Source organism: Schistocerca americana, chromosome 10 (assembly GCF_021461395.2).
Source record: "Schistocerca americana isolate TAMUIC-IGC-003095 chromosome 10, iqSchAmer2.1, whole genome shotgun sequence".
NCBI lineage: Eukaryota > Metazoa > Arthropoda > Insecta > Orthoptera > Acrididae > Schistocerca > Schistocerca americana.
Genome location: NC_060128.1, coordinates 158992775 through 159008720, shown reverse-complemented (window position 1 = coordinate 159008720; position 15946 = coordinate 158992775). Strand labels below are relative to the sequence as shown.

The following is a 15946-nucleotide window of genomic DNA, read 5'->3' as shown; positions in this document are numbered from 1 at the left end:
CATAATATTCACAAGCCCCACCACCTTTTACCTACTCCGAAACACACTGCAAATGATTTTTAGGGCAGAAACTGTTTGCATGAGGTTCATTTTTTTAAGAATTTGAATGCCTTACTTGTATAGATTGTTGTCATGACCAAGTGAAGTGACACAGTATTAAGACAATGGATTTGTATTCCGGTGGACAACAATCTGACTCCACGTCTGGTTGGCCATATTGAATTTTTTTTCCTAAAAAAAAAGAAAGTAAATAAATGTCCTCTGAAAGGGAACAGCCTATTTCCTTTCCCAATCCGTGCCCGAGTTCTGTTTCTAATGACCTCATCGCTGATGGTACTTTAAATTCCAGTCTTCCTTCTTTCTCGGTGTTTTGATTCTGGTGTAACATAAGCCATCTTTGGCAATGAATTGAATGAAAAATTCATCACATTCATTACTGTATTCACAGTCATTACTGTATTACTCAAGGAAATACAAAGCACTGGCTACTCAATTGGTTTAGTCACGCGTGCTTAATGATACAGATAGCTGTATCATAGGTGCAACCACAACAGAAAGATGGTCCCCCATTTGGATCTCCAGGACAGGACTACTCAGGATATCATGAAAAACAAAACAGGCATTCTGTGGTTCATAGTGTGGAATGTTAGAACACTTTAACTGAATGGGCAGGCTAGAGAATTTAAAACAGAAATGGATAGGATGAAATTAGGTATACTGGGAATTCGTGAAGTACACAACTAGGAAGTAAAAGGAATAATGGTCACATGAGTACAGACATGCAAGTAAACTACTATGAACAGCATGTTGCAAACATTATTGTAGCCGGAATAGGCAGTAAACCAACAGCCACCACAGTAGTGGTACAAGTTTATATGCTAACTAGCTCCACAGATGAAGAAGAGATTGAAACAATGTGTGAGATAAATGAAATAATTCAGGCAGTTAAGGAAGATGAAAAATTAATTGTGATGGATGACTGGAATTCCATAGTACGAAAAGCAAGAGGAGCAAAAAATAGGAGAACACGGATTGGAGAACAGGAATGAAAGAGGGATCCACCTTGTAGAATTTTGCACAGAGCATAATTTAATCATTGCTAACACTTGGGTTAAGACCCATGAAAGAAAGTTATATGTGTGGAAGAGACCTCAGGACACATGAATGTTTCAGATTGATTATACAGTGGTAGCACAGATATTTCGAAACCAGGATTTAAACTGTACATTTCCAGGGGCAGATGTGGACTCTGACCATAATTTATCAGTTATGAACTGAAGATTCAAACTGAATAAATTGCAAAACATTTGGGACTTATGGAGATGGGTCAGGGATAGATTGAAAGAACCAGGGGTTGCTGAAAGTTTCAGAGGGAACGACTGACTGAGAAAGTGAAAAGGGATACAATAGAAGACAAGTGGGTAGCTTTGAGAGACAAAGCAGCAGAGGATCACATACGTATATAGACAAGGCATAGTAAAAATCTTTGGCTAACACAGATACACAATTTAACTGATGAGAGAAGAAATTATAAAAAGCAGCAAATGAAGCAGGCGAAAGGGAATACATACGGTTAGAAATTGAGATTCACAGAAAATGCAAAATGGCTAAGCAGGAATGGCTAGAGGACAAATGCAAGGATGTGGAAATATCCATGACATGGACAAAAATAGATGTTACCTACAGGAAAATTAAAAAGACCTTTGGAGAAAATGGAAGCAACTGTATGAACATAAAGAGCTCAGATGGCAAGCCAGTACTAAGCAAAGAAGGGGCCATAAGAGGGAAACTCAAGGATAAGATTGTAGAAAGAGAATAGGAAGTAGATGAGATGAGAGATAATGATACTGAATTAGAACAATCTGACACAGCACTGAAAGACCCAAATACAAAAAGTTCCCTGAAGTAGCCAATGTTTTCACAGAATTATTGAATCCTTGGAAGAGCCAGCCATGGCAGAACCAATAGGAAATGACCGACTACAAGACAAAGACACAGGAATGGAATACACCAGAAAGCATTCTGTGATAGGTAGATACCTAGCAGAGTATGTAACAGGAAGAAGTAGGAGCAAAGAAGGAATAATAGAGAGGAAGAAGAAGATGAGGTGAACTTTCTGTATGTCCAGAGAAGTTTAAATATACAAGCACAAAGGCTGGACATTACAAAGCAATGTTGAGGAATGCAGTATTATTTGTGGCTCAGATGATAACTATAGGAAGACATGGTGTGGAACACCTGGTGACAGAAGAATGAATAACACTGAGCTCTAAAAGGCTGTGTGAAATGGATCCAAAGACCTAGGGAGAAGCTGCACCAGAGCATGAAGACAACAGCATGAGAAATCAGATTGAAAAGGACAAGTCTGGTGAGACATGGCAACAAGTAAAATATGGGTAGGTTAGCAAGAGTATAGGAAACAACACGTAAGGCAAGAGGAAAGTCACGAACCAGGTGGGCTGTTGAAAACCTGAAGGACTGGTCATCATTTAGGGACTGGGCAGAAGGGGAGGAAAACTGGAGATGCAAATAAAAATGGACCATTATGTCAGAGCTCAACGAAAGGGAAGACAATAAGATTTCAGGAGGAGGGCGGAATAGAAGGCAGGAAATGATAAAGAGGTTCCAGGAGGAGAAACGCAGTCCATGATGATGTTATCTGTGACCCTACAGAGGCTGTACAAAAGAAGCAAATCGTCTTGTATTATAATTAGCTGTTTATTGTGTATCTGAGGGAAAACAAACCAAAACTACCAGAAACTGCTGCCTGGCATGCTAGGTACAGTAATAATACGCACTGCCAAGTGAATTATACCCCAGTGGTAGCAAGTAATTCTCTCATATTCAAAAGGCAGGTCATAGAACATAATGATGATAAGATGTTCTGGGAAATCCTTTGATATTCACATTTATTGTATATTTAACACGATATGAATTATTGTGTTTTATTAGGAACATCCAGTGAATTGTGGAGTTCTTAGGCTACCTTCATTTCATTCAAGAAGACACACAAGAAGTATTTTCTCTTCTCCTTTTTCTCATGAACTGTTCCTGCCACTAACACCAATACACGTAATACACCACAAAATTAAATGAAAATTATTACTGTCTTGCTAAATTTCCATTAACTTTAATGTGTTTCAGAAAAATGCTGCAGATGGGCTCCTCAAAGCCGTGGCCTGATGCAATGGAGGTGGTGACAGGACAGCGGCTGATGGATGCCAGTGGTCTGCTAGAGTACTTCAGACCTCTGCACAAGTGGCTTGAACAGGAGAATGCCAAGACTAGTGAATACATCGGCTGGGATCCCACAGACAAACGTAAGTACTTTTCATTATTTTCTGTGCTCATCATTTAACTGTGTTGAAACATTCCTTCGTCTTTGAATTGGGAAAAAAAAGCTTCGCTGTTGTAAAACCAGTGCTGCGGCAGCATAGTTTCTTTAACCCTTTGAGTGCCAGTGGTATCTGCGTCAAACCACCTCTTTATTAATTTTGTTTTGAAGTGCCAGTGCCTTGTGCATGAGACCACCGGTGCTCCTGCACGACAGAGGCATCCAACAGTACACTGAGGTGCTTCTAAGAACGTAGTGAATTTCAGCAGTCACTTATAGCGTTCAATGCAACAGTCTGCATTGAGTTTTTGCTACATGGTTGAAGGAGATTGCAATATGTGGATTTTTCTTATAGTGGTTATACTGAGATGACCATTGACAGTGAAAGTACATCTATCTAAAATTTAACATAAATTTGAGTTTGTATTACTGTGTTTTTGAGTGGTTTCATCATGAAATTACTAGGGGAAGTATTTACATTTATAAGTTTTGTAACAGGATATAAATTTATCAAATTTAGGTCCTTTTTTTTTGCTAATTATTTAGCACATTTTGTAGGCAATATGAGTTCATGGAAGTTTCATGATGTGGGAATGTGACTAGGATAAATGTAAAATTTCTTTCAGACATATTACATGAAGTGATAGGTGGTTGAAAACTGTTATGTTCCAGTGGTTCCAAACTTAAACCACCCTCTTAAAAAAGTGAATGTCTACTTTTGTCAATTTCTTGTTGTAGTAATTGTTTACTATGATAGTAAAGTTTAATTTTGTGAAAAGTTCTAAACTTATAAATTGTTGGGACTCACAGGGCTAACCAGCATATACTACATATATTTTGGGTAAGCCAAATTTTGCATGTTGCTGTTTGGAGATATTTTCTGAATATTTTGATCTGTGGTCTTACCCATATTTATCTTTGTATCTGTATCAGACAGGAAATATCTGCAGAACAACACAATTGGGTGATATGCATTCTGGGTAAGGGTTCACTGAATTCGATGTGAGAACTGTACGAGAAAAGTGAAGGAGGCACTACTGACAGTTTGTACAGTGAGCGGTGGAACCAGATCTTTCTGCAAACAAAACTGACAGTGCATACTGTTGATATTTGCAGTGTTATGTGTGTGTTTTCAGTGCAGCACAGATACAAAGATACAATCAGGGTAAGAATTCTAGCAAAATACAATTATTCTGTAGAAGCCATAGGAGATCAAGAGCCCCTTATACCAAAATACCCAGAATATACATTGGACAGACTGCGAAATTTTATTGGTTCAACCCGTATACGAGGCGTGATTAAAAAGTAACAAGAATTTTTGTTTTTCATAAACAACCTTTATTTATTCATCATCAACAACTTTGTTGCTTTCAAAATAATCCCCTTGAGATATAACACACTTGTGCCAGCACTTTTTCTAAACTTGGAAGCACTTCTGGAGCTCACTTTTCATAATGATTTCAGTCAGCTCCTTCAGCAATTCTGTTTTTACCTCAACAGTGGTCTCAAAATGAAATCCCTTCATGGCACCATTAAGCCTCGAGAATAGAAAGAGGTCACATGGGGGGCCACGTCTGAGGCAACACAATGGTTTTGCTCTTTTCTCCAAAAATCATGAACAGGCACTAATATGTGAATGGGAGCATTATCGTGATGCAATTTCCACGAGTGGTTTTGCCGCAGTTCTGATCATTTTCTTTGGATTGCTTCACACAAACGGTGTGTAACTTCCAGGTAGTATTCCTTATTGACAGTACGACAGTATGGTAGGAGCTCATGATGGACTACCTCATTATAATTGAAGAAATCAGTGAGAACAAGATTACCATGTGAGCAAACTTGTTGAATTTTTTTCAGTTTTGTCTCTTCAGGTAGCTTCCATTGGGATGACTGGGCCGCGGTTTCAAAGTCGTACCCATGTACCCATGTTTTGTCACCTGTTATAACCTTCTTTAGAAATTCTGGATCGTTGTCGACTTCACCCAGCAATTCCTGAGCAATGTCTATATGACATCATTTCTGGTCAATAGTCAACAATTTATAAAAAAACTTTGCTGCTACATGCACCCCCAAAAGATCCAAAAAAATTTGCTTGGCATGAACCAAAGGGTGTGTTGATATCATCAGCAACCTCTGTGATGGTGATTTTCCAGAACCATTGTCTTCACTACTTCCACACTGTCGTCAGTAATTGAAGCACTAAGGCATCCAGGGCAGCTGTCATCTTTAACTTCTCTACCCTCTTTGAAACTACCACTCCTAAACTTTTGTCTTACTCGTAGTAGATTTGCCAAAAGCCACAGTCTATTTAGCATACGGTCCAGCATTTAGAATGCAGTGCTGCACTTCATTCCATTTTCAAGCAAAATTTAATGCAAATTATTTGCAATATTTTTTTTTAAATAAAAATTTGCCGAGCACTTGAAAATGCTTATAACCTTTTCGACTGTCAAAAATAAACTCAATATTCAAAACAGATGAAAATGCAAACATAGATCAAGAACTTGTGTACAAACATGGTAAAAAAATTTGAAAATCAAATGTATAAAGCCTACGAAATTAAAAAATTCCCATTACTTTTTGATCATGTCTCATATGTTCCTCACAGATACATGTTACTTCTTTTAGTTAATTTACAGAGTCATCAAGTTCAGCCGCCTGTCAAGATTTTTGCATTCCTACTTTTTGCTCTGGTTTTTTCATCTGTGCGCTCCCTGTACTGCCTGTAAGCAGTATGTTCCTCTTAAGGGACATCAGGTGCATTTTCTCTGGTATTACTATAAACAATACATTCAAGTTGGTTAGTATAACTTCATTACAAAGATTCTTTCTCCAGTTTGTGATTCACGCAGCTATTAAGTGCAACACATATTTTTTCACTCTAATAATTGAATTTTCACCCACGCAATACTTCAGAAGTAGCTTGTTTACAGGAAAGTGGAATAAAAGAAGCACACTGACCAGAAAGCTTATTAACTGTATGCTTCTTGTTCCAGATTGTGTGCAGACACGAGTGGAGCTTGAGAAATTGAAGGCACAACCTGTAGAGAAAGAAGACTCAGAGTAGCAGACCACTCCTGCTGTAGCATTAGAATAAATCCACTAAAATGACCTGTCAGAAAGGAGATGCTAATTACTGGAGCTGGTTAGGACATCCCACAAGATGTGAAATGGTGTGCTGCTTGAGACTGGAAATTCAACTTCATTACACCTGTGATGTTAAATAAATTAATAAACAATAAAATTCTGTCTGTCTTTTGAAGATCACAATTCCCATCCACATCCCCAACCCTACTATGTATTACAAGTGACACCATCACCTACAGTGGGTTAATGTATGACATAGCTAATAAACTGTCCTAAAGATGAATAAACATTTCAGGAGAGGAACTGCCACTTATTTCTCACAGATGACTCAATTTGTCACAGACAAGATTTTTTTTTTTTTTTTTAATTCTTCTCTGAATCAGCTTGTTTCTTAAGCTTTACTACCCTGTGTGACTGTAGGCTCTAACTGGAACTTGTTGTAATGTAATGGTTGAATTTTGTTTTGCATACAAGCAGTAAAAGTTTCTGGAAAAAATAAAAATCAGTACACCGGGAAAGCTTTTAACATCACATCAAGCAACTCTAGGGGAGGAAGTGATGGAATGTATCCGAAGATTCGACAAGTTACATGAAAGAAGAGCGAGGCTGCTGAGCTCACTGATATTCTTATTAAGTTGCAGAGACAAGGGCATTATTCCAACGTTTGCAAAAATTGTGCATTTCATAAATACCGCTGCTGCAAACAACATCAAACGTAAATCAGGCATGGCTTTGGTGAGAGAAAGTATTCGTTTACAAACAATAAAATGGTTGCTTACATGCAACAAAATGGTAACAACTAAAGAGAGAAAAGTCTGTAGATCAAAACAATCAGATCTATACATTGAACACAATACCTACCTTCAGACTGTTGAAAAATTTGTCACAGCTCCAAAAAATTAGTGCAGGTGTGTACACTTTTGTTAAGAGAGATTCAGACAACTTTAATATAAATCTTGCTCCTGTGGAAATATTCCACAGCACAATTCTTAGTACATAAGCTGCATTAAATTTGATCATTTCCACTGTCAAAATATTTTTTGCTGATTGTGTTCCACAGCTTTGATAAATTACAGAAATGACATCATGTAACACCATAAGCCTCTTTTTGACTTATTCTTTAACAGCTGAATAGTTTCAATGAAACACAGTTATGCACCACCTGTTGTACAAACGTCATGGATGCAAAACAATTTCAGGTGAAAGGGTGTATAAAACTGTAGTAAGAATACAAGCAATACTTACACGTTTTTGTTAACAGTGACATAAAATTTTAGCCAAATAATTATTAACTACAGGAAAAAGTTTACACTATTTTAAAATGTTTGGCTAATAAGATATTATGTAACATGTATTCTCATATTGAAGGAGGATAAATTTAAGTGCTATTGCATACTTCCTTCTATAGAAAAGTAAAATTTTGGATTCGATTCTCTTGGGCATCAAATGTATTGTACTTTTAAATTTATTCTGTGTGTCTACTTGTAGCAGATGTTTCCAGACAGGAAGTTATGCAATTCACATTCAAAGAAATATGTATTCACTCTTATCTGCTTGCTCTTGCAAAGCTAAGGAAGGCCTTGTGGCAGTGTCACATCATGATAGGTTTTCATGGAGCAGAGGGAAAAGGGGGGAGGGCGGGGGGGGGGGGGGGGGGGGGTGATGCACGGGTGGAATGTGTACAAATAAATCCTACCGGCTGTTTTTCTTTGCTGTTACTGGTTGAAGTTTGGTATAAAGAGGGCCCAGCTGGATGTTTACAAAAGTATGTCATGAGATGGGCAGCTCCTTTCTTAAGTCAACTTCATGAAGTCACACATCAGGCTTCTGAGCCTGCTTAAAGATCAGGTTAAAAGAAGATTCTATTTCATAAAAATGTGTGTATGGCCTATTTGGCCAAGAGTTCCCTTTCAGGGAGTTCAGCCACCTGGCGCAAGTCTTTTTATTTGACACCACTTTGGCGACTTGCATGTTGTTGATGATGGTGATGGTGATGATGATGAGCCCCCAAGTAAGTTCCTGAATTTACTGCCCTCCAGGAAGCGTGTGGCGTGCAAATTATTCTCGGGACTGAGACCTGGCTGAAGCCTGAGATAGGAAGTTCTGAAATATTTAGTGAGGGTTGGAACATGTATCGGAAAGACACCGTAGGAGGTGGTGTCTTCATTGCAGTTGACAAAAATATTGTGTCTACTGAGGTCGATGTAGACTGTGATTGTGAAGTTATCTGGACACATTTAACAGGGCTAGGGGAAATAAAATTAATTGTTGGGTGTTATTACCGGCCACCAGGTTCCACTGCGACAGTTCTAGAATCATTCAAAGGGAGTCTACATTCTGTATCGTAGAGGTATCCAGATCATGCTATATTAGTCGGAGGCGACTTCAATCTACCTAGTATAGACTGGGATGTCTATGGATTCATTACAGGTGGTACAGACAAGCCATCGTGTGAATTACTTTTGAACACATTATCCAAAAACTGTCTTGAGCAGCTAAATCGGCAGCCAACGCGTAATGGAAATATTTTAGATCTGGTAGCCACAAACAGACCAGACCTCATCGACGGTGTCAGTGTTGAGACAGGGAATAGTAATCATGATGATGTCATTACGACTATGGTTACGAAAGTTAAAAAGTCGGTCAAGAAGGCTAGGAGAGTATTCTTTCTAGAAAGAGCAGATAAGCAGTTGTTAGCATCCCACTTAGTAAATGAATCGACTTCATTTACTTCCGATACGATGGACGTGGAGGAATTATGGGCAAATTTTAAACACATTGTAAATCACGCATTGGACAAGTATGTGCTGAAAAAGTGGGTTATGGACGGAAAAACCCCCCGTGGTTTAACAGCGCAATTCGGAGAATGCTCAGGAAGCGACGGCAGTTGCACTCGCGGTACAAGAAAGATTGGGAGAATGAGGACAGGCAAAAGTTAGCAGAGATTCGTGCTCCTGTAAAAAGAGCGATGCGCGAAGCATTCAACCACTACCACCGTCATACCTTAGCAAAAGATCTTGCTGAAAACCCAAGGAAATTCTGGTCTTACGTGAAATCGGTAAGCGGGCCGAAGGCTACCATCCAGTCACTCACTGATCAGTCTGGCCTGGCAATGGAAGGCAGCAAAATGAAAGCTGAAATTTTAAATTTAGCATTTGAGAAATCTTTCACGCAGGAGGATCGTACAAACATACCGCCGTTTGAGTCTCGTACAGATTCCCGTACGGAGGACATAGTGATAGACATCCCTGGGGTTGTGAAGCAGCTGAATGGGTTGAAAATAAATAAATCGCCAGGTCCTGATGGGATTCCAATTCTGTTTTACAGAGAGTACTCTACTACATTGGCTCCTTACTTAGCTTGCATTTATCGCTAATCTCTTGCCCAACGTAAAGTCCCGAGCGACTGGAAAAAAGCGCAGGTGACGTCTGTATATAAGAAGGGTAGAAGGACAGATCCTCAAAATTACAGACCAATATCCTTAACATCAGTTTGTTGCAGGATTCTCAAACATATTCTCAGTTCGAATGAACATATTCTCAGTTCGAATATAATGAATTTCCTTGAGACAGAGAAGTTGCTGTCCATGCATCAGCACGGCTTTAGAAAGCGTCGCTCCTGCAAAACGCAACTCGCCCTTTTTTCACATGATATCTTGCGAACCACGGATGAAGGGTATCAGACGGATGCCATATTCCTTGACTTCCAAAAAGCGCTTGACTCGGTGCCCCACTGCAGACTCCTAACTAAGGTACGAGCATATGGGATTGGTTCCCAAGTATGTGAGTGGCTCGAAGACTTCTTAAGTAATAGAACCCAGTACGTTGTCCTTGATGGTGAGTGTTCATCGGAGGTGAGGGTATCATCTGGAGTGCCCCAGGGACGTGTGGTACGCCCGCTGTTGTTTTCTACCTACATAAATGATATTTTGAATAGGGTGGATAGCAATGTGCAGCTGTTTGCTGATGATGCTGTGGTGTACGGGAAGGTGTTGTCGTTGAGTGACTGTAGGATGATACAAGATGACTTGGACAGGATTTGTGATTGGTGTAAAGAATGGCAGCTAACTCTAAATATAGATAAATGTAAATTAATGCAGATGAATAGGAAAAAGAATCCTGTAATGATGACTACTCCATTAGTAGTGTAGCGCTTGACACAGTCACATCGATTAAATATTTGGGCGTAACATTGCAGAGCGATGCAAAGTGGGACAAGCACGTAATGGCAGTTGTGGGGAAGGCGGATAGTCGTCTTCGGTTCATTGGTAGAATTTTGGGAAGATGTGGTTCCTCTGTAAAAGAGACCGCTTATAAAACACTAATACGACCTATTCTCGAGCGTTTGGGATCCCTATCAGGTCAGATTGAGGGAGGACATAGAAACAATTCAGAGGCAGGCTGCTGCATTTGTTACTGGTAGGTTTGATCGTCACGCGAGTGTTACGGAAATGCTTCAGGAACTCGGGTGGGAGTCTCTAGAGGAAAGGAGGCATTCTTTTCATGAATCGCTACTGAGAAAATTTAGAGAACCAGCATTTGAGGCTGACTGCAGTACAATTTTACTGCCGCCAACTTACATTTCGCGGAAAGACCACAAAGATAAGATAAGAGGCATTAGGGCTTGTACAGAGGCATATAGGCAGTCATTTTTCCCTCATTCTGTTTGGGAGTGGAACAGGGAGAGAAGATGCTAGTTGTGGTACGAGGTACCCTCCGCCATGCACCGTATGGTGGATTGAGGAGTATGTATGTAGATGTAGATGTAGCAGAAAAAATGTTCAACCTGGCTGGAAATCAAACCTCATCCTCTCACATGGCATTCAGCCACACTGATCATCTCATAGTCAGTCAGCTGATGCCTCAACCAACAAACTTTTTTTTTCTCTTCATTGCTGAATTCTGCAAGATCCTGGAAAATAATAAGTCTGACAATTTCATTTCAATGAGCTCAAACCTGGGAGACTTTTCTTTGCTTGTCTAATGATAAAGATCCAATTATCTGGTGCATAAATATGTGAAATTTCTGATAATAAGAATTTCTGATCAATGACTGTGACTTCACACTCTGATCTTGCCATAACTTCATGAGAGACAATGACAATTTAATGTTCCAGTTTCAGCCAGTGCAATAGTCTGAGGTTATTTTGTTATGTGCAGATGTTACACATCCTTACAGTTCTTGCTCCAATCCGTAAGAAATATTTGAAGTTAATGCCTTTAAAATTTCCAGAAACAGCTATTTTCTGAGGCCTCATAGTAGGACCTGGCTGAATGGATCCCTGAAGGCACATTTTGTTGACTGTAGACACTAAGTTTCCAGAAGGAATGAAATATGTTGATTGTAGCATTGCACCTTGGGAGCACTAGTAGGAAGGATTTTAGCTGGAACTCTTACGGCCTTCCTGGCCATGGTTCCACTGCCATTGCCTAACACTTCTCCTCCACTTTTCAGGATGAAGAGAACTACTTCTCCTTCTGCCCTCTGTTCCACCTCAACTGCAGACATTATTGTCAGCTGTTGTGGAGACACTACCTTCCTCAGCAGCTGTGTTCTCTCTGCATTAAAAGAAAAAATATGCTGAGACAAAATACATGCCTGTGAAAATACCATAAAATATTGTTATCATACATTTAAGCTCAACAGCACAGTCTGGTTAATAATTCGTTAGTTAAATAGTCATCAGAGCTCACACACAAAAAAAAACAAACAAGGCAAACTGTGACAAAGGATATGCTCTAGTCCTTTTCACTTAAAATTCTGTTGTACTCATGCTGTTTGTACAACAGGTGCTGGATAATGGTTGTTGACCGAAACCAATGGCCCATTGACACATTAAAGAATAAATCAAACAGCAGGGTACATGTCGTTTCTACAACTGTCACCGCCATTTGTAGAAAACAGAATTTGAGAGCCAGTTTGTGCCCTTTAGCTCTCCTTACATTCACAGAAGCTCTTGTTAATGGTGCCAGGTGCTCTCTTGTAGTCGGAGAAGTATTTCATCAAGATGTCTGAACTGCTACTATTTGGCAGTGGTCAGCCAGGCACAGTTGCACATAACTTGGAGTCAGTAGATGAGATGATGAAATGTGGGTTGCACTGCCACTACACATTATGCAGAGGTGTTACATGGCCTCTCAGCAACTAGTATCCTATTCCATGCTGTCCCTCTTGAAATTTCTGCCTCCTTGGATCACTGGATCCCAAAGTCTATTTATTTTATTCAGCTGAACATCTGTATCAGTGACAGTGTTGTAATACATACCACCGGATACACAGAAGTTACTGGAAGAAAACAGGACAACGAAACATGCAACTAAGAAATAGGAGAGTGAGAAATAACCCTGTAAACAACCTACATTGTAACAGATTAATCACTTTTACAAATCTTACACAGAGGCCTTACGTACTCTTCGCCCTCTTTGATTTTCCTCGCAACTGAAAGATTTGCAGGTTACAAGATTTTCAAAGCTGTAAGGTAAAAAAATTTCAGCATATTAACATAGATGTGAGTAGCTGAGTGTGTGGCACAAAACTTTGTCCATTCAATACTTTTAATAGTAACTTCCTTCTTGTATTTAAATTCCGTATTTATTAACAAATAATGGATCATTTTTTTTTAATACAAATAACATTTATATTTTTAATTTCTGCTCATACGATAATAAATTAAATTTTCATACATACAAGTGAAATGCCTCATCATTAAATGAAAAAACTTAATACATTTTATAACTGTTCAGTCTTTCGAAGTAAAAAATGTGTTTAATTTTCTATATGAATTTCCCATTTTTTACCAAATTTTTATTAATTTTAATTTCATGCAACTAATAATTAAAAATAAAATATTATTTTTGTTAATAAACTGTTTCCATCTCTTCTTTTCTAAATATGAGGGTCGCCCACAAAGTAAGTTCCGTTTGTATTTCTATCCGCAGCAGCGCTACGATCGCAGTTCCGAGCATGCACAGCAGTTTCTCTGACTCAAGGAAAAGACATGTATGCCATTTTCACATCGATCCTGCCAACGTGTGCTTTGTAGTGCTTCTTTAAATGTCAGCCGTAATTGAAAATGCTGCCGCATGTGAAATCAGATCTGTGATTCGTTTTCTAAATGCAAAGAAAGTTAAACCAAAGGAAATTCATCAGCAAATCTGTGAGGTATATGGACAAAATGCTATGAGTGATTCAATGGTTAGAAGATGGGTCAGACCGTTCAATGAAGGACATGATCACAAAACGGCAATCAATGGAATGGAGGCACCCTTCATCCCCAACGTAAGTTAAGCCTAAGCAAATCTTGACACCTCAAAAAGTAATGTTCATCATTTTTTGGGACAGAAAAGGCATTTTGCTGATTGATTTCTTACCACGAGTCCAAACAATCAATGCACATGGTTACTGCGAGACCATTAAGAAATTGCACTGCACAATACAGAACAATAGCGAGGATTACTGTCAAAAGGTGTTTTTTTTTTTCCATGATAATGCCCGACCTCACATGGCGAATGTGACCAAACAACACTTATGGGAATTTCACTGGGACACATTTGATCATCCTCCGTACAGCCCGGACCTCGCTCCTAGTGACTTTCATCTCTTCTTACACCCAAAATCTGTCCTTGGTGGTCAACACTTCAACAATGATGATGAGCTGAAAGAACATGTTACCACATGGTTGAATACACAGGCAGCAACCTTCTATGAAGAAGGCATACAAAAACTTGTGCCACGCTATGACAAGTGCCTACAAAATTTCGGAAGCTATGTAGAAAATTAGTTTAACAGTTGTAGATTTTTGTACAATAAATATTTTTTTCTGTATCTGTACATGTTTGTTTTATATAACCAAACGAAACTTACTCTGTGGATGACCTTCGTATATAAACTGAAGTCTTCTGCTCGCTTCTGTTTGTCTATTTTGAACACTAAGGATATTGATACAGTTTTTACTCATAGACAGACCAATTTATTAGGAAGGTTTGTGTAAGTAATTTAAAAATACTTCATACAAACTGGCTGAATTACGATCAATTAAAGACAACTGCTGCTGTGAAAAATGATGCCATGCCACCCAGTGGTGAATCGCAGAACTCAGTGTGCACTGTTGCTGCACAATTGAGAGTGTCTGTTTCATCTTCACCGCTCCCTGCAGCAGCAACAGTTCTCTGCTCTTTTGTAACTGTGTGACCTACAGTCATTTTCTGTTCTGGGGTAAGCACATTTTATGTTATCCAGAAATCTTCAGGGGTAAAGTCAATGTTGTCCAGCCATTGAGACACACAAGACTGTTATTACCAGAATCTGTAAATCTATCAACTACTGTAGGGATTTCCTTGCAGTTTCCACTAATAGATACACTGATTCAGGGCAAACCATGTGGTACAGTAACTTGCAGCTTCCATTATTGCCATGAGATATCACTCCAAATGCTATTTAAGTATGGGACACACAACATTCATGCCTCCTGAAAACTTGCCTGATGTGTGCAGCTCACTTAGGTATATCAAAGTAATGTTCTTTAGGAGCCTAACAATGTTCTCTGAACTTTAATCTTAACTCTATGCAGTGAATACAAAATGAAATTACTGCTATGCCTCATAAATTGTCTGGCCATATATTTTTGGTGCACCCTTGCAAAGCTGGGGTTGGTCACAGGTTCATTAATAAATATGGAATTTAAGTAAAAATAAAACAGATGATGCTGCTAACAAGATTTGTACCAGCAACTGTTCAATTACTAGATTTCACCCTAGATACTCAGCTACCAGTGGCTGAGTTAATAAGGTAGAAATATTTTATAGCTACAAGCACTTGAATACCTTCTAATCTTCAAAGATGATTTATCAAGTTTTTTTTGAGAATTGTGTCATATTGCATTAGGAAACTGATGCCTGGGCATTCAACTTCAAATCCTAGAAGTATGAAGAAAATAGAAGAGGGCCAGACCATAGGGTGTCCTTGTTAACAATGGACAAGCAAAGCGGAGGGTGTTGGAAATGATTTTCTTGGGAGCCATCCCGGAATGTGTGTGGAAACTTTGAGAAAACACGAACCAGGATGTGAGGTATGTGACAGGTTGAAGTATTGCTAAGCAACATTTTCTGTCCATTGATTTGGCTGCAGGCTTCTTGAATTATCTTAGTTCCTTACTGCCGGAATGTTCTACACAGCCTTTGTTAATAGCATAGTTTGTCCTACAACATTTTCACAGTATATTACAGACACCTTACCATGCTGAGGCCATATTTGTCTTTGAAAAGGCATAAAGTATCCTTAATTATTAGGAGGCAGCCTACAACGACATGATGGCAATGTTTGGCGTTTAGGTGTAACATATAAGTACTGGCCGGCTGAGACAACTGCCCAATACGATGTCAACCAATTCCAACGCATAAAATGCAAGGAGGTAGCACAGTCTGGCACAGAACAACTCAATTTTGAATATTTTAGTATTTGATGAAAGCAAAAGGCCAATTACTCAGTAAGTAAAATCAAATTCATATGAACGGAAGTCTTCTGGCA

General features: G+C 39.0%; 1 protein-coding gene across 2 annotated transcripts in view; it reads left to right on the top strand.

Annotated features, from left to right (window-relative positions):
* Window positions 1-6578, top strand: part of LOC124552635 (angiotensin-converting enzyme-like) — a 291412-nt gene extending 284834 nt beyond the window's left edge. For both annotated transcript variants that reach the window (XM_047126963.1, XM_047126962.1), the window contains exons 13-14: window positions 3145-3320; window positions 6331-6578. In XM_047126963.1, the coding sequence (XP_046982919.1) occupies window positions 3145-3320; window positions 6331-6401 (247 nt within the window). In that variant the 3' untranslated portion in view covers window positions 6402-6578. The remainder of the gene's footprint in view (window positions 1-3144; window positions 3321-6330) is intronic.
* Window positions 6579-15946: the final 9368 nt, after the last annotated feature.